Here is an 18,518-nt window from a genome sequence, read left to right as displayed (position 1 = left end):
TCTGATTTACTATGAATTTTGTTTTCAGTCCTCCTCTGCTGGGATACCAGAAAAGACTGGCCTGTCTCCTGGTAAGTAATAACTCTCAACACAGAGAAAACAACTCGCAGAAGTTCAGCTCAGTAAGATTTTGAAATGCAGTAGGTCAAAGTACCATAATGACTACAGAATTCTGTCTTCTTCCGATGAAGGGCAGGAACAAATAATCAGATTAGGCCATTAAAGCCAACATCTTCAGAAGCAGACATTGGGTTTTCATGCCTCAGTTTTTGAGTGCTCGACTATACGTCTTGGGCTCTACTAGGGTACACCCTTATCTCTACTTGATGTCAATGGGAGCTGCGTGAGCTTAGCGCCTCTGAAAATCAGGCCCAAGCTGTGTCAAACTGGGCATCCAAAATCAGTGGCTACTTTTGAAACGTGGCGGCAGACTTATGTGTATCTGAAAAGTGAATTCCTTGAAACAAATGAAACTCCATGTCCTCTTAGGGGAGTAGGCCTGGAGGGAATACTGTATCAGTAAGGGTTGTACTTCACTTTGCATTTGTTTCAAAGAGGGTTATTAAGGGTATGTCTACACTACCCGCTGAATCGGCGGGCAGCGATCGATCCAGCAGGGATCGATTTATCGCATCTAGTCTAGACGCGATAAATCGACCCCCGAGTGCTCTCCCGTAGACTCCTGTACTCCAGCGCCGAGAGAGGCGCAGGCAGAGTCAACAGGGGAGCGGCAGCAGTTGACTCACTGTGGTGAAGTCAATAACGTACGTGAATAATGTAGCTGAAGTTGACGTACTTAGATCGATTTCCCCCCCCCCCCAGTGTAGACCAGGGTTTAGCGTGTATATGGTGGCCTAGAACTTTCATACAGCTAGAAGCAAGACAGGCATGAAATCTCACACATGAGCTTGATCTGGCTTGCACACACATGTATCTTCCTTGTACTTGAGAGATGGTTTAATTTACCAGCATAGGCACTTTCTTACAAATGGAGGGCTAACATTGTTATATGTGCACTCACCAAGTCCATCTTACTTCCTTTGCTAAAAGCAGACGAAGAGGGACACCAACCAGGGATTTCTGAGACCCTGGCACTAGCTCTGAGAGCCAGACAACAGGCTGAATGGGAAATGGAGGACGACGATGACGAGGACTTTAGACCATGAACTGTACGAAGCAATTATGCATACTAATTGCTAGAAGTACTTATAGTAAACTTCACTGTTTTGCACTAATGGTTGGAAACCCATTGGAAATGACTGATTTTTTTCAAATAAGAAGCTAAGGAAAAAAATTAAAGCAAGAACACATCAGAAAATGCACTTTGTAAATTGCAGTTTAAATTTTATAATTTCATAGTAAATGCACTGTACTATTTTGTTTAAAAAAAAAAAAAAGAAATCTTGATAATAGCAGACCTCTCTAGCATCTGCTATGAAATCTCTTGCTGAAATATAGCAAATGACCACCATTCATCGGGTTAGGAAGGAATTTTTTATTGTATCGATGTAACGTGTGCCTAATGCCAAATGCAAATTACAATTCTGGAACCCTTGATGGTATTCTTATATCTGACTTGTTTTGATCTGGCTGTTCTTAGCTGTATTTTTTAAAAACAGAAATGAAGTATTAATAAAATAAAAAGGAGTCTAGCCTATTTAAAACTATTTGTTAAAGTAAATTGTGACACAGATTGGTGAATATAAAACTGTTTGTGTGAACCCTACTGCTGTCAGCCTCTCTCTCTTCACAATTAAGATTACTCATCTTTTGAACCTTTTTTGACAGAGGTTAAAGCGTCATTTTAGAATGGCTATAATGTGATAAACTCTAATCTTGTTATCAGAGTTGCGTTTTTTTGTGTATTTGTATTATGACTTCACACCACTTACACCAGCTTACCACAGAAATCCTTTTTCTTCATATTTGTGGCAATTCCAGCTGCCATCTGATACGTTAAGCTACAAGCACAAATTGTAAACAAAGGGTCAATAGCACCTAGCTACTCCAGCGTGCCTTGGAAATATGTGTTGGGGATTTTATCAACGTGATTTTGGGCTGCATGGCGCACTGCTTCTTTTGTTGCAGCAGTCTTTGCCACCTGCAGGGCCCTAGCCTGGCTATGCTGTCCATCTCAATTTGGTTCTCATTTCTTAGATACTTTTAAATGTCTACCTTTGTCCTCTAGTTTTCCAACTGCTTTCCTAATTTAAGAATTGCCCTTCAGTGGGGTTACTGTTGTAACTGTTTTTCTGGGAATTGATTTATTTCTCCTGTTGTTGTCACTGTCATTTCACGTCTCCTGCTCAGCCCCCTCTTCTCAACTCACTCCCTGGGTTACGTTTTTTGCTTTTTCTTTATATTTGTTTCCTACCTAATACAATAGCAGGAGTGTGCTTGAGGCTTCAGAAAAAAAAACAAATACCTGCCTCAAGGAGCTTACAATCTAAGCTAGCGCTGGAGAGACGCCACAGCTGAAGGTGTAGGAAGAGGATCGGGTTTACACAATGGAAGACTGAAGTATCGTGTTGCTAGTGTACATCTAGTGCTGGGGCCTGATGCATACATATTTAAGTCTAGGCTTTGTTTTGCAGTGGAGGAAGGTAACTCAGGAGGAGGGTCGGCACTTGAAGGCTATTCAAAAGAATGGGGCTTTTGAGGAGGGATGGGAAAGTATGGGCTGCATGGCACGCATGAGATTGCAAAAGTTGTTGCTAGTCTAGGGGGTGCTGGAGTTAGGGCTATGGAAGGTCACACCCTTAAGCCTAGGGGTAATGATAGAGCATAGGACATGGCTGGAGATGAACAGTAAGGGTAGAGCTTTGTCAGAAGGTACAAAGGGTAGGTGGGCAGCTGCTACAGTGTGGGATAGCAAAGGCTGCAGGTTTGAATGGCCAGGCAGATGCCATATGGTTCAAGAGAGATGAACTTAGCCAGAGAGAGAGAGGTTGCAAAAGTCCAGGTGGGAGATTACCAAAGCTGTGGAGCAAACTCAGTTCAGTTGGCCCAGCATTGTATATTTTAAATGTCTACCTTTGCCCTCTAGTTTTCCAACTGCTTTATTTTATTTTTATTCCAACTGTATATTTTTTCCTCCCTACCCTGTGCTCATAGTTCAAGCAAAAGAAAAGGTTTTCAGCAGATGGAATGCAAGGGCTCAGATCCAAGTGGCAAAACTGGTACTAGAAGGTGTGCATCAATGAGCTGCCGAGGTAGGTAAATAGCAAATTGTAACTCTGGTGGAAAATCTTGTAACTACTACTGCTGAAAAAACGTCAACGTTGTCTAGGGCAGTGGTGCTCAACCAGGGGTATGTGTACTCCTGGGGTTTACCCACAGGTCTTCCAGGGGGTACATATATTTTCCCGGTTTTAGAACAGGCTACATAAAAAGCACTAGCAAAGTCAGTACAAACTTAAATTTCATACAGACAAATACATTTCACTATATATAGCAGTATAAACAAGTAAGTACAAGATTTATATTCCAATTGATTTTATTTTATAATTATGGTTAAAATGATAAAGTAACCAATTTGTCAGTAATAGTGTGCTGTAACACTTGTATTTTTATGTCTGATTTTGTAAGCAAGTCGTTTTTAAGTGAGGTTAAATTTGGGGGTATGCAAAACAATCAGACTCCTAAAAGGGGTACAATAGTCTGGAAAGGTTGAGAGTCACTGGTCTAGGGCACAGCAGCTCCTACTCACGTCAAGTGGTCTAACTACAACTGTTTATTTGCAAAGCGCATTCAGCCCTCTTCCAACTGTCCAGAAAAGAGTTTTCTAGAACAATTGCAATTCTCACATCTGCCTCACCACAATGGAATAGGGTGGTTTTTATAATTAAAATAAAGCTGAAAGATAAAAATTCTGAGCCAAGGTATGCAGCTAGTTCTGAAGTGAGGAGTAACATGTCTCCTTCCAGAACCAAATAATAGCAGCTTGTGACACAAATGCCAAATTCATTCAAGTATATGATCTTAGTGCCCATTAGGAAAGATGCTTTTTTCTCCACCATTAACACTACAAAATTGAGTAGGCTTGCCCCATTTAAGATAACTTCACAGTAGCAAGCCTACGTGTGCTTTACTTGATCAAAGTTTAAGAAGCTTTAAGGGAAAGAACTATTTTCATTCCACTGTACGTCTTGCTCATATGGGCACAGGTCCATTTACCAAAAGATGCTCAACTCCACTCTGCCAGGGTACTGCTCTGTTAAGAGACCGTCATACAAATTATCTGCTGTCATCAACTTCTTACCTGAAGTACAGCTTCTGTAAGAAGAATGATCTTGTCCACTACAGTAATGGCATAGATAGGCAGCGTTTCAAAATACTTCTTCAGGAGGAAAGGATCAGACAACCTTAAGTGGCGCAAGCTATATTTGGAAGATCATTGTTTATAATGGCAGAAGAAAAGAAGACTAGTCTTTTTCCACTTACTGCCATTCAGCTCAATGACTTTTAATTAGAAAGTAGTGCAAGGACAGCTACCAGATGAAATAGCTCATATCAACTCACTTTACAATGATCAGATTAGTACAGATTCTTTAGTCTCAGTCTAGGAATAGTTAGTGAGGAGGCAAGTGTTACAACAGAATCCATTTAGAAGTATCTATGTGTTAGTAACTTGGATAGGGGAAAGGAAGCTTTCTGCTTAACATTAGTTTTCTACAGACCTCTGAATGAAAGACACAAGAGGACAAACTGTCTGTTACTTGAAGAGAGTATTTTATTAAAAATGGATTCAGCACATACATGTCTATACTGTTACCAGTCATGCTACTCTCCAGGAGATATCTTACCACTTCAGCCTTTGATTCATTGTGCAATGGCTGGTTTGAACAAGGACTGGGCTGAAGACAGGCTGGTAAGGCTGAGAAAGAGTAACTCTTGAAAATAAGCAACCTTTATCAGTTCATACATGTTCCTCAGCAGGGACCTGTGTTTTAAATCTATTCCCCTACCACAGATACAGTACACAATTAGTCACTATTTTCTGCTGCTAGAATGCCCACATATGAGTCTATCCTTCCTTTAATCCAGGGGTTCTCAAACTGGGGGTCGGGACCCCTCAGGGAGTCGCAAGGTCATTATGTGGGGGGTCGCGAGCTGTCAACCTCCACCCCAAACCCCGCTTGCCTCCAGCATTTATAAATGGTGTTAAATATATTAAACAGTGTATTTAACTTATTAGGGGGGGGTCGCACTCAGAGGCTTGCGATGTGAAAGGGGTCGCCAGTAAAAAAGTTTGAGACCCACTGCTTTAATCAACTTGTTAGTTCCTACATTACATGCAGATTTAATTTGAGTCAAGTGATGCTATAGAACTGTTTACACAATTAATTATTGGGCACAAAACACTGACTTTACCTAATTTATTGAGGTAGATTTTAATCCCTGATTGGTCATATGAGATATGCTATAACCTATGAAGAAAGTGATTTCACCCAACAGTGACATGTAGCATATGAGTATCAGGCATCATTTAAATACAAAACAGAATTGATCAGTTGATCCTCTTAGTTCGCTATTCTAGCTTTGACAGGGAATGCTACTCAATTCCCACCACCATAGTCTCAAGAAAGTGACTAGCCACTTGTGCAGTGCTGTATCTGAGCTGATGGGGCATAGGACAGGGAGGTGGAGCTCTAATGCAAGAGGTTAGCCTGCATGCTAAAGCATGCGATTACCCTTTTTATCTGAAAATACATAGTTACACATCTATTGGTTAAAAGTTAGCATGTTCGGCTACATCTCACTGGTCACCAACAACAGCAGGTAAACAACTGGTTTTAAGTCTCTCTACTTTTAAATGACATGGAAGTGACATTTTGTTCTGGAGGTAAGGTATAAAATTGACACTTGGTTAATTTTCACTGTGTTCTCTCTAATTTAAATCAGACCACCCTTATTTTACAGTAGTTCTATCCCCACACATGCTTCCTTGCAGAGCTGTGCCATTCAGGACTTCTCTCCTCTAGCTACAGGTTCCACCCAGGGTACAGCTACAACAGTTTGATCATTTAGTGGTACTCATAATAAGAACAATGTTAACGTAGATCTTGATCCATTAGGGAAGGTATCAAACCTACTCTTATGGATGCTACTCATAATAGATGATGCATACCTGCCATACTATAAAACTAGCCCTGAACTATCCGACTTGTTTATTACAAGTCTAAACCACTTTGATTTTTACAGAAGTGTGAACCCAGATAAGTAGGAAGAAGCCCATGGAAACAGCAGCAAGGGCTAGGACGATACAGGCCTTGGCTGCATGTTATAGGGTCCCTAGGCTGGAACCCAGTGTAGAGGGCAGGCTTGGGTTCCCCTACCAGCCACATGGCGTTGGAGCTGTTAGCTGGACAGCTGGTCCAGAAGAACTGCGATTTCTACAGAAGGGGAGGAACTTAGCGACCTGGCTGGAGGGCCAAGCCACAAACTGGAAGCTGCCACTCCGAGAGCGAGAGAGGCTACAGACTGAGAGAAGACGGGTAGAAAGAGCACTAAGGAGGACGCAGCACCTGGCAGAACTAATCCCCAGAATGGCCACGAGCGGTGAAGGAACTCCATCACAAGTGACAAGTGGCCAGGCAAAGGATCGCCCCACTACAAGGCCCTTTATCAGTAGCAACAACAACAAAAAAGTGGTTCAGCTACTGCTTAGCCTCTGGCTAACAGCAGCTCCATAGCCTCTGTTTATGAAGAATGATTCAGCTACAGTATCATCAGGTGGAAGAACCTTTCTAACCTCCCTCACCCCTTTTTAAAGTCAGGTTTAAGACTGAAGTAAAAGGAGACATTCAAGTTTACCCACCAGCCATCAAGGTTTTAGTGCAGTATTTGCCCAAACCAGAAACTGCTATAGTCTTTCTCCATACTGTAAGAATACAGAATATCCATCCTTTCCAGCCCGTAGCAGTGAAGTATATTTACTCTCTAATATTAACTGACCATATCGTATTCGAAGTTATGGTATGGGAATACACCTACCATCCGCTCTTAACATTGCGGTAGAGGTAGACCACACTACTATTTGAGGAGCAGATTGTTTAATGTACAGTTTAAAATTAGGCATTCAAAAGCTGCTGATGACTTAAAATCAAGGGTTAAATCAAGTAAAGAAACAGTTGACTTATAAGCAACCTGTCTGAACTACTAGTTACCAGATCAGTTGATCAAAACTGATCTTTTTAGACCATACAGCAATTTCCTCTGATAGCAGACGCACGCAACATTTCTCCCCAGCACTAATGCTGATTGTGGCTCAGCCTAGTAGTGTGACTGAGGGGTTTGCTGTGATTTAAGATCCAATCATACAGTACAAGCAAAAAACCCAACTTATGTATGCAGCCTCATTCTGCATCTTTGGACCCTCTGGTGCTGAACTCAGATCTGCATGAACCAGGATGGCATATTTCAGAGTCCCATACAGTGTAAGTCTAATAGTGAGGATCACAGTCCTCCACCAAGCTGTCTGTGATGTAGCTGGTCTCAAGGATGGTCTCATAGTACATTTTTTCTGTAAGTGTGTTCACCGTCCAGCCAACCACTTGAACTCCTTGTGAAGACCACTGCCTCACATACTCTCTGTAAAGAACAAAGATACTGTAAGGAGAAGACCAAGACTACCATGAACACAGGCTAAAACAAAGAGCTTTCCTATACAATATACATTCTCCACAGCAGGGGTAGTCAATTATTTTTTTGTCAAGGTCCAAATTTCTAGGTCCAAGTATAGTCAAGGTCCAGACTCCAGAGAAAATACTTATTATCGTTATTTTAAATAAAAAGACTTCTGTGTTTGTTCAAAAGCATCTGGAGGTCTGCATTTGGCCCACGGTCTGCCTATTGACTACCTGCTCCGCATTCCACCTTTCTACAATATCCCTTTACAAACAGGCAACAGCAACAAATTTCCCTCCTTTGTTTTAACTTAAGGTGTAGCACTGGGGGTAAAAATATGAATGGGGAGAACAGATATTATAAATATGAAAAAATAAATTGCATATATTATTGAATAAGAGACCTGTTTAAAACAACATACAGTACACTCACTAGAGATTCTGGTGTTCGTGTACATCATACTCTTCTAAATCATGGTCCCACCTTACCTCTTCCTCCCTATTTTATTACATGATTACTTCTGGATACATTAGCTCCTCCTGAAAATTTATGCTTTAACACTTACTGTGAAATGTAATTTTTCTGCATGAGGAAAGCTGAAACCCCACACAGGTACCACAAGAAGTTGTGCAGGCTCCAGTCCATAATGATGTCCATCATCATATACCCATAGTGCTTCCAAAAGCAATCAAAACGAGGCTTCCCATCTCCAAAATGACTAAGGCTCCAGGGCCTGTGTGTTAATGCTGTAACAACATTCCTGTCAGATTGCCTCATCTGGAAGACCAAAATGAGAAAGTTGTATTTAGCAGATGATGCCAAAATGCCAGGGCTACACTCTAGATTAGACGGACTTGCAAACAGGAACATTTGAAGATGGAGGAATAAGAGGCACTAGTTTGTGAATTTGCAGTTCTAGCAGAGTTCCTTTTCCTCCAAGTTGATGATTAACCTGGTTTTGAAACTATTTATTGTAAGTGCTTGTATTGTTTCCCTTGGTAATCCCTCTATTGAATAAGTGACACTTATGTTAAGGCTTGAATCCTGCATTGCTTGTGCACACAAGACTCCCATTTAAGTCAATGGGAGTTATGGGTGTGCAAGGAAGGTAAGGTAGGGTCCTTAGTCTCAAACTCTGGCTTGCTAGAAGTTAATGTACACTTGTCAGTATCAGCAAGTCAACCAACTTCAGTCTCTGTATAAATACAGCTTAGCGTGCTGTTTAGGAGGCTAGACAGTTTACTTCATCTAGACCAGTTTGTAAATTCTCTAAAGGTTGTTTGACCCAGTATGTTCTCACTGACTAAGCTGTGCTTAATTTAAATAGACGGAACTGTATTGAAAACCATTTCAGCAAATACCAATTTAACACTAGCAAATACAGAGTTTCAAAGAGCAGTTTCTGAAACCTAGTGTCTTCAACTTTTGTAATGACTAAGACCTACAGATTGCCATATAATTCTAACTGGTCTGTATTGTATCATTTATTTATTTTATTATACACACAGATGAAATGCAAAGCCTTAATAAATAATTTTATCTTAATATCACAAATCATTAATGGAAAGAGGTTTAATATTTCAAAATTGCCAGTGCGTTTATATTAATGCAGTTTCTCCTACACTTAGGCCTGGTCTACACTGGGGGAGGGGAGAAGGGGGGTGAAAATCGATCTAAGATATGCAACTTCAGCTACGAGAATAGCGTAGCTGAAGTCAACGTATCTTAGATCGACTTACCTCCCGTCCTCACGGCGCGAGATCGACGGCCGCGGCTCCCCCATCAACTCCGCTTCCGCCTCTCGCCCTGGTGGAGTTCCGGAGTCGACGGGGAGCGCGTTCGGGGATCGATTTATCATGTCTAGACGAGACGTGATAAATCGATCCTCGATAGATCGATTGCTACCCGCCGATCCGGCGGGTAGTGTGGACGTATCCTTAGTAAACAGCCTGTTTCAGGTAATAACTTGTGATGTCACCAACAGTTACGGGGCAATCCTGCAACCCTAAACTGAGGCCTCACAAGTAAACAGAGGAAACTGAGTTTCAGCTATTTAACTTGAGGCTCTGCTCTTGATTGCTATTAAGTAGCATAAGCCCAACATTGATGTTTTTTTATAAGACCCAAGAGAAGTGTTTTCATGCTATTTAAATAAAAAATGAAATGCATGTTTAGAGCTGGACATTCCCTTGCAGGGCTTACATCCCAAACATTGGAGTATCCTGCTAGTGCAGGAGTTAGTATGTGAACAAATCTATCTTCACTAGCCAAGCTTAATGAAGCATGCAAAATAACAAACAGCATAAATGGAAAATGATGAGTTAGAATTAACTATTTTTAACTCTAATAAGGTATTAATACAAATAGAAAGTTACTAAAATCTTAATTAAAAAAAAAAAAAAAAAAGACACTGACCCTCATACTTCACACAGGTCCCCATCGTTACCAATCTCTTAGCCAGGGACTTATGCATCAGTGCAGGCATGTTTAATTTCAGCTCCACCCCATTCTGTTGCAAAGCAAGCAGTAAAATGAAATGAACAAAACACAAAGCAGTACTAGTATCTTGCTTCAAGTGTGTTGTTAATTTCACTTTACCACTGAGCTTGAAGCAGAAGAATGGATGGAAGGGCAGTAAAACAACAAGGGATTGGGAAGGGGAAGTAGCGGAGAAAACAAGACAAGAGGGAGGAAAGAAGAGAGGAGATAGCAAAGGAAGAAGCAAGGAAAGTAGGAAAAGATGAAACAAAAGGGACTCAAAGGAGGAGGACAAAACTAGAGAAACAAATTCAGGAATGCCTATGATTCTGTAAGGTGGGAAGGGAAATAGACAGTTGAGCAAGGGAACCATGCACATGGAGGAAGGGGTTGACAAATAATGGGAATTAGGAGACCATTTATTTGAATGTATTCTAAACTTCCATAATAATCTGACACGGGTGTAATGTGTTAATAGATACCTTGGCACCTCAGTGTCAATATCACTTAGTGTCAATTTTAAGCTAATGAACCTTTATCAGTGTAATTCTGGGGGGTAGAGGGGGGAGTTATTCAAGATTTATCTAATCAGTATGGAAGGGTCTGACAAGGTTGCAATGGTGAGTGGGGGTATATGAGGATTGAGAGTCGAATACCCCAGTCCTCCTCTCATTTTGACACCTACTTTTACATGTGTTCTTAATTACTTAAGAATGATCCCCATGTACTCTGGAGTTACACTTCTCCACAAGAGTATACTCATCATATTACAGTGATTGTGACGTGGTGTACATAAAACTAAAAAAATCAAAATAAGCCTTTAGGAAGTTTTACCTTATAGACGATCTCTGGTATGAAAGAGCAGACAATGCTACTGTTGTACAAACGAGGATATTCCAGATAGAGGAGTTTTAGGGCACCAACTGCCTGTCAAAGAAAGATAAATACACAGAATGTACGTTGTAGTCATAGGTAAAATTTAAAGAGTTCATTAGGATACAGAAAGACCCCACTTTAGTGTGTTTTTTTTCTTGGGGGGGTTGGAATTAGAAAGGGGAAGGAGGAAAGCAGCATTTAAATTTGTCTACAGCTCAAGGGCTGTAGACGTTGTTTGTTATGCAACATTCACAGATTGCAGCATAAAAGGATGTACAGTATTTATCATACTGTGCATGCCTCATGCAGAATGCTTTCAATAGCCAGGAAGTGCACTAAGAGCTAAAAGATACATAACCCCTGACGAGGTCTATTGCTATAAAACATTTGCAGCATTAAGTGTGGTTTGGTTTTGAAAGAAAACATTTTTTCTATATATCACGTCAGAGAAAAGCTATACAGTTTATGAACAAGCAAACCATTACCTACCAAAAGTACCCCATGTCATGGTGCTAACAACTACAGACAAGCAGGATAGCCCATCATGATTTCTCTTCTTCCACACAAATAGGTGGCAGGGAGGACCCAGTTAGTCATTCACTTAGATGCAGTGCATGCTTGTGACATTACCAGAGCCCAACATGTCAGTGAGCCACGTTCTAATTATGGTTGTCAGCGTCTTTGTGCAATGGAATGGAAAGAATGAAGCATGAAAAAGTTGTCTGTTTTATAAAACCAAACTTTACTTTCTGCAAAAACAGGCCCAAGACCTCTCTCACTGAAGTTAAAGGGAGTAGTGCTAGAGACTTCAATGGGAGCAATCCAATGAAATGGTGAGAGAAGCACTCTTAGCAAGAATACCTGATTTGCATGGCCTTTGACATCGAAGTAGATTATGAGGTTATAATGCATACATTCCATAACGGCTTCTTTCAAAGTTGGTACTTTTTCACCCCGGAAATCTCTCCTACAGAAAGGTATAAAGAGTTCAGTGGAATGCATCCAATCCAGGAGAACTCCAAGAACAAAGAGGAAGGAAGGATTCTATTTGAACTGTGCCAAGGTGTAGAGTATATTAAATTAAAAACACCAAATGTATAACCTAATGGAGCTCCCTCTTAAAAAAAATAAATAGATCATTCACAGTAACATTTTAGGAGACTTATTCTTGTAAATATTCCAGCAAGTGTATATATTTATTTGCCTACATATTGTGAGAATGGAGATAATTAACGCCCAATGTCAAGATCAAAGGTCTTATCTGAGACCTTCTTAGAACTCCAAGTAATTCCTTTCCAACAGTATAACCCTTATGTTTTAGATAAAATGAGTCATCCCACCATTCATACAAAGATACACATGATCATTTAAATAAACTAATCTAATTAAGAGATGTGTCAATAAAATTCACTTTAGAAATAGCTACCCCAGCAAGCTTTGAGAAGTAGCAATAGTCCCAACATATGAAGTGTTTTTCAGACCAAACCCTGTCCTAAAAAGCATTTGGTCAAGATTAAGTTGAGGTTAACGCTGCTTATGCATTAGATGTTGGAGAATCTCATCCTTAAAATCAAAATCACTCAGTTCTGCTTCGTGGTTCCCACTCCAAGAAGGGGTAAGGAGACAGATTCTGATCTGCCTCCAACATAGAACAAGGGGCACCACATGCATGTCGGAAAGTTTTAAGCGGTTTTTAAGTCACGGATGGGTCAAAATCAATTTTATTTATGATGGATGTTTTGGTACTGTAGAAACATTTTCAAAAATGAGTAGAAGTATTAGTAGACTGTTGCTGATCATTTACCATAGTCTATGTTTTGCAGATGGATTAAGCTTCCTAATTTCTTCAAACGTAAAATCACGTAAACTCCCAGACCCATCAGTTGTCCTTTCTACTGTATCATCATGCATTAGAATGGGAATGCCATCTGCAGTGAATTCAAGGTCCAGCTCCACGCCTGTGGCTCCATTCTCAGCTGCCTTTAAAACAAAAAAGAAAGACAAAAGCTTTTTAAATATAAAGATGGGTGCTACAATGCTTACTTTGTATTCTAATACAGTTGCCAGGCTACTAATATTCTCTAAGATTTGTCAGCCCACAGAACTCAGTGGCCTTTAGCTAAATTCTTATGAGTCCTGTATTTATAGATCTAATACGAAGATTGTCCTATACTCCAAATGGTAAATTGCTGAGCAAAAGTACATGTGAAGGGAAGGAACTCAACTCTATATCTACCCCACAGCCAGCGGGTGATGTCCTGGTTACCCATGGCCTAGCCACAGTAAATAGATTTATCCTATCTAATTTATCAGGATAAATTAATCAGGGCAATGGATCTTAATTGGGAAGCAGTCCAGACTTGTGGGAATTTGGCTGAGTTAAGGTGGAAACCAGTTATCTTGGGCCAAGTAACCAAGACATGTAATGGAAGAGACTTTGGCAGCTTACTTTTCCACCATGCATGACATGGGGCAATTGTTATTAACAGCACAGGAAAAGGATCCCTCACTGTGGCTTTTTTTCTCCCCTGAAAAAAAATGCCTAGTCCATCAAATACCAGGTATTTTAAATATAGACTTCATACAATATTTCTTTCTCTGATGATATAGACTGAATTAATCCCTTTATCCAATACAGTATTTGAGATCTTAGACATTTCTATTGTAAAATTAAAGTGGAAGAAACTCCCATTCTCCCTCCTTGGGAGGAAAAAAACAACGTTGTGAACAAGCTTAATAGCAGCTGGTAATTTTTACTTGAATTTGAAATAAATTACATAATTTCAGTTTCAAGATAGTGGTGGCAAGGGCATTCTGATTTACATGAAAACAAAGACAAATGTAACATTCCCTGGTTCCCACTTGATTTTATGAAAACAAGAGAATAAAAGTGAGAGTCTAACACAGTAGTCCAAAACAGAAGAAGGAATGGAGACTTCAGATAATCATATCTGCAAAAAAATTATTTTAATTTGAGACAAGATCAAAACTAGAAAACCGGGACACTGTTTTCAAGATGGACTACTAGATTACAAGTTTTAGCTGCCTGCAGGTAAGTGATCGGAATTTGTACCCTTCTCCACCATACTGGGAGATAGTGGGATCAGTTTCTATTGTACACTTGCAAGTTCATAAAATCAGAGAGCTACCTTGATCTTAATGTTAACTGTACACATACAACTTTTATACAACAGCCACCAAGGAGACGAGGCAAGATTATGATTAAGCAGGAAGATGGTCCACACGATGAAAAGTTTGAATACCCTTGATCTAGAATGATCCTGTTTTATCTCTTTGTTTTATAGTACTTGCCCAATCTTAGGACAGCCCTTAAAGCGTTAGAGAACGACTAGCCCAAGACACCCTAAGACTGAATTTTACAATACAGAGGATGGAATGCATGCATAGTTGTTGCTCGACTAGTCCATCTTCCCTTCTTTTGCTCATCCCTTCTCTTCCCCATTCCCAGAAAGATATGCCTTTTGTACACATCTCCAGTTTTCAGCACTTAAATGTTGCTGGGCTTATATTTACAGGATATGGTAGCTCAGTCACAGAGATGTTTTGAGATATTTAGCAAGAAGAGTTTGACTACTGACATTTCCAGAATTTCCTTCCCTTTATCTCCCTGGGGAGAAGTGTAGCCTGAGTAGCTGAACAACACTGACGTTAGAATAGTAAATAGCATCTACCTTGTAATTTCCAAATTCATTCTGTCGTGTACCAAGTTGCTCCGGATTGTCTTGGGCAACAGATGGTTACTATATTTACACTTAATGATTCACAAGTATGTGTATAATAACTCCCCTGTTGTCTCTGTTTCGTTTTAGCTGCTCTACTTAATCCCTATGGTTTGTTGATTAGTTTGCACTAATCACTCCCATCTGTAAAGCTTGTAGTCTTTTATTTGTTTATCACACCTTTAACTGCAATTTTTCGCTTGATTCCAGGCAACAATTTGTTTATGGTTTTTAAAAATGGATAACAGTAAGTGCTGAAATGTTGGTTGTTGTGGAATTTAACTGCTATGATTTGATTTCTGGTGATGTGTATTCCCTGCAGATATTCCTATAAATAAAATTTGCTATTAAAATTTTAAAACAAAAATATAGTCAGTCATACAGTGTAAGGCCAGAAGGAACCACTAGATCATCTAGTCTGACCACCTGTATATCACAGGCCATCAGCAGCACCCATGCATGAAATCCAGCAATGGAAATGAGACCAAGTAAATGAGACCCACAGGAGATTAAACTATTCTGTGCCACAGGCTGAGGATAGGAGGGACTGAGGTGCATCAGTGCTTGAGGCCACTGCAGTGGCACAGAAATGATTAAATGAAGTATATCCAGATAATCTCAGCAAGTGACCCACATGTTGCAGAGGAAAGCAAAAACACTGCAAGGTCACTGCAGATTTGACCTGGTGGAAAATTCCTTCCTAATCCCACATATGCCCATCAATTAGACCTGGGGCATCTGAGCAAGAACCAGCCAGCTATGGAGCTGAAAGAGACAGAATACTCAGTGCCAGGTCAGAGCCCTGGCCCATCCTGCCCAGTGTCCCATCTCCAGCTGTGTCCATCCCTGATGCTTCAGAAGGAGGAGATAAATCTCCCAGAATACACTGGGAGGGAAAAATCCCATCCTCACCCCTGGGGGGTTGCTGGCTGAAACCCCAAAGCATGAGTTTTAGGAACATCAGATGTGCCCACCACCACCACTTTCCTCCCTTTCATAATTTGATAAGTGAAGGTATTCTATACCAAACAGGTTAATAAATTTTATAAAATTACCATTAAAATTGTTGGCATCTCTTTGTTAGAATGTTTTGTCACATCCAATTCAAAATAAAAGTTGAATTATTCTGTTGGCTACTATGCCAAACTGATTTAAAAGCAAAAAGAGTAATACAAAGTATTTACCACATACCTATTTCTGCTGCTCATAGCTTTCTCAAAGAACAGCAAAGTGAAAACAGACCACTCTTTCAGTTTCTATTATTCCGACCTCTGAGGGAGGCAGTGAAACTGACAGGAATTTGGTCCAGTTTAATTTGCTGCTGCTTTGAAAGCAGAGGATGGAAGTAGAGCTATTTATTCCAAATACGACCCAAAATTGGAGTTGTGGGAGTGGCAGAAAGCCTGCCCCGGTACCATCCTGGCAGCAGCTGGGATAGCCCTGCATCTGTTAATGTCATATTGTCCATAATTGTCTGTCCCTCCCCACCAGTGACTATTTCAAGTTGGGAGGCACCTCCAGCTGAGAGGACCCCTAGAACAGTGATGCCCAAAGGGTGGGTCATCACCAAGTGAGTTGCGGAAAAGTTCCAGATGGGTCACAGGGACCTAGGCAAACATACACTTCTCCCAGCCCAGTACGAAGGTGAGGGAAGAGATTGGAGAATAAGCCCATTATGCACTCACCCCATAATGGGGGCTCCTGTCATGCAACACTGGGCCCAGCTCCCCACTCTGGGCATTGCAACCTGGTACATGGAGTGGCAGTGCCACTCCTGTTTGGCTGACTGCCCTGCCAAATACGAGGCGCACTAGGCCACAATGTCACTCACTCAAATTTGGTCCACTGCTCCTCCTGAATGGCGCTGTGACCCCATGTGCCAGGTCACCAAGCCGGGGAGCAGGGCCCAGTCCCATGGGACAGGAATTGCCACCACTTCACTCTCCAACCCCCTCCTCTCCCAGGGCCTCCCCCCAACCAGGCTGGGATTAGGGTTGCAGTGCCAGGGTAGAGGGTGCATGTACGTATGGGTGGGTGGCAAAATGCAGCGGGGGGGTGGCGTTAGTAAAGAGTTTGGGAACCATGGCCCTGGCAGGTAGGTACGGCTCTCAGAGGAAGGGGGGGGGGGGCAGGAAAGCCAAGGATAGAGGGAAAGTAGATGGTCCAGGGGGTGAAGAACAGTAACCCTTAGCACCCAAAAGGACGGGGCTCCGGTGGGTCCCAGAGATTAAGGCAGAGGCATCGGTGTCAGTTGGGTGTGCCTGGTGACTCCTGGAAGGGGTGGGCTCTCCCAAAGGTCGGGGTCCCCACGGAGCAATACCTCTGGGGGTGGGGATCACTCCTGGGGGCAGGCAGAGGGTGGGGTGCACCAGGCTCAGTAAGGAGGAGGTGGGGGTGTACTAGCAGGGGGAGGGGCTCGAGGGGGGCATCCCGGAGGTCCCTGGGGAAGGGCAGCCCCGGGAGGGGGGTCCCAGAGGCCCGCGAGGGGACTTGGGAGGGGGGGTTCCCCGGTGGCTGACCTGTCTGATGGCCGCCAGCGTGTTCTCGGGCGCGTCGTGCCCGCCGCCGCGGTGGGCGATGCGGGCGGCGGAGCCGCGGGGCTGCACAATGTGCTGGGCCCGCTGCAGGGAGACCGGCTCCAGGCTGAAGAGCCGCAGCGCCAGGTACAGGCCGCCCGTGAGCAGGCAGGAGAACATCGGGCTGCGGCTCAGCACCAGCAGCGCCCCCAGCAGCATCGTGAAGGCGCCCAGCAGCATTGCGGCGGGGGGGTAACGGGGAACCCCCCCCAGCTGCCGTGCCGAGCCAGGGCCTTTACACCGTGATCACACAATGACCCTCACTGATACCCACCAGCCAATCAGCATCCGGCAGTCGATTTCCAACCACCAATCAACCTCCAACGGATCTCTGCCATCAGCCAGTCAACAGCAGCCACTGGCAATCGCCAGCCAATCACCATCCAGCGCTCGCTACGCCTATATCCGTCAGCCAATCCTCAAACTCAGTCTGACAGAATCTGAGGGAGCGACTTTGCACTGCCTGGTGGCTGTTTGTCTGGTCGCGCCAGCGCTGGCAGAGCGTGAGTCTGCTTAGACTCTCCTGGAAGTGTCTAGAGCGGGATGTTCAAAGGTGCATCTTGCAGCCAACTCCTAATGTTCAATAAACAATAAGTCAAGCATGCAAAAAGAAAATACCAGAACAGCTTAAAATCGTGATTAAAAAATGCACTTTGGGTTCTTTTTGTCTTCTGTTTCCTGCATCTGTAGGGGGGCACCCTGTTCATGTTTCCAAGCTTTCCTCTGCAATTGTGAGGGCTAGAAACTTACTTTTTATACTCAAAAACTGAGATTATCATACAATCATTTGACTCCCGCAGGTGTGGCTTTAAGAGAAACAACAAACTTGAGAGGTGGAATAATTCCTATTTGAAAATCTCCCCTTTGTTGCCATAGAGCATGGAGAGAGTCATGATTGATAAAATTCCATTTAATTAGCCAGCTATGTATGTCTGGCTGTTATTCTCAGGGTTTGGCCATCAATTTAGTTTATTCTAGGCTAAATATATTGTGGCTGGTACTACTTGGACTTTGTAACTTTGGCAATGCCAGGGCCTATAATAATTCTGCATTTGGTAACCAGGGTGATGGAAGTGTTTTGCAGTGATGCTGCAGACAATGGTACAGTTTTTCTTGGATTATAACTGATTTGTCATGAGTTTTCATCTTCTCCTGCATCAACAAATGTTGGGAATAGCTCAGGTATTAGTTCAAGTAATGCCTGGCTCACTGAAGCCAA

At 42.2% G+C, this 18,518-nt stretch overlaps 2 protein-coding genes across 13 annotated transcripts in view; one reads left to right on the top strand and one right to left on the bottom strand.

The window, feature by feature from the left end:
* The window catches only part of TMC5 (transmembrane channel like 5), a 50,272-nt gene extending 48,551 nt beyond the window's left edge, over positions 1 to 1,721 (top strand). For 11 of the 12 annotated variants that reach the window (XM_065412547.1, XM_065412546.1, XM_065412543.1 and 8 more), the window contains 2 exons: positions 29 to 71; positions 1,051 to 1,721. In XM_065412547.1, the coding sequence (XP_065268619.1) occupies positions 29 to 71; positions 1,051 to 1,166 (159 nt within the window). In that variant the 3' untranslated portion in view covers positions 1,167 to 1,721. The remainder of the gene's footprint in view (positions 1 to 28; positions 72 to 1,050) is intronic. The other variant, XM_065412551.1, reaches the window with a different exon arrangement.
* A 5,285-nt stretch (positions 1,722 to 7,006) lies between these two features.
* Positions 7,007 to 17,479, bottom strand: GDE1 (glycerophosphodiester phosphodiesterase 1). Its single transcript, XM_065412273.1, has 6 exons — positions 17,243 to 17,479; positions 12,788 to 12,963; positions 11,845 to 11,950; positions 10,942 to 11,034; positions 8,195 to 8,406; positions 7,007 to 7,593 (listed from the first exon to the last, which is right to left on the bottom strand). Exons 1-6 carry the CDS (start codon positions 17,477 to 17,479, stop codon positions 7,446 to 7,448), a joined length of 972 nt encoding a protein of 323 aa, XP_065268345.1. The 3' UTR covers positions 7,007 to 7,445.
* Positions 17,480 to 18,518: the final 1,039 nt, after the last annotated feature.

The sequence above is a fragment of the Emys orbicularis genome, chromosome 10 (genome assembly GCF_028017835.1).
Source record: "Emys orbicularis isolate rEmyOrb1 chromosome 10, rEmyOrb1.hap1, whole genome shotgun sequence".
Taxonomy (NCBI): domain Eukaryota; kingdom Metazoa; phylum Chordata; order Testudines; family Emydidae; genus Emys; species Emys orbicularis.
Note: the sequence above shows the minus strand (reverse complement) of the source record. Positions and strands in the feature narration are given on the sequence as shown.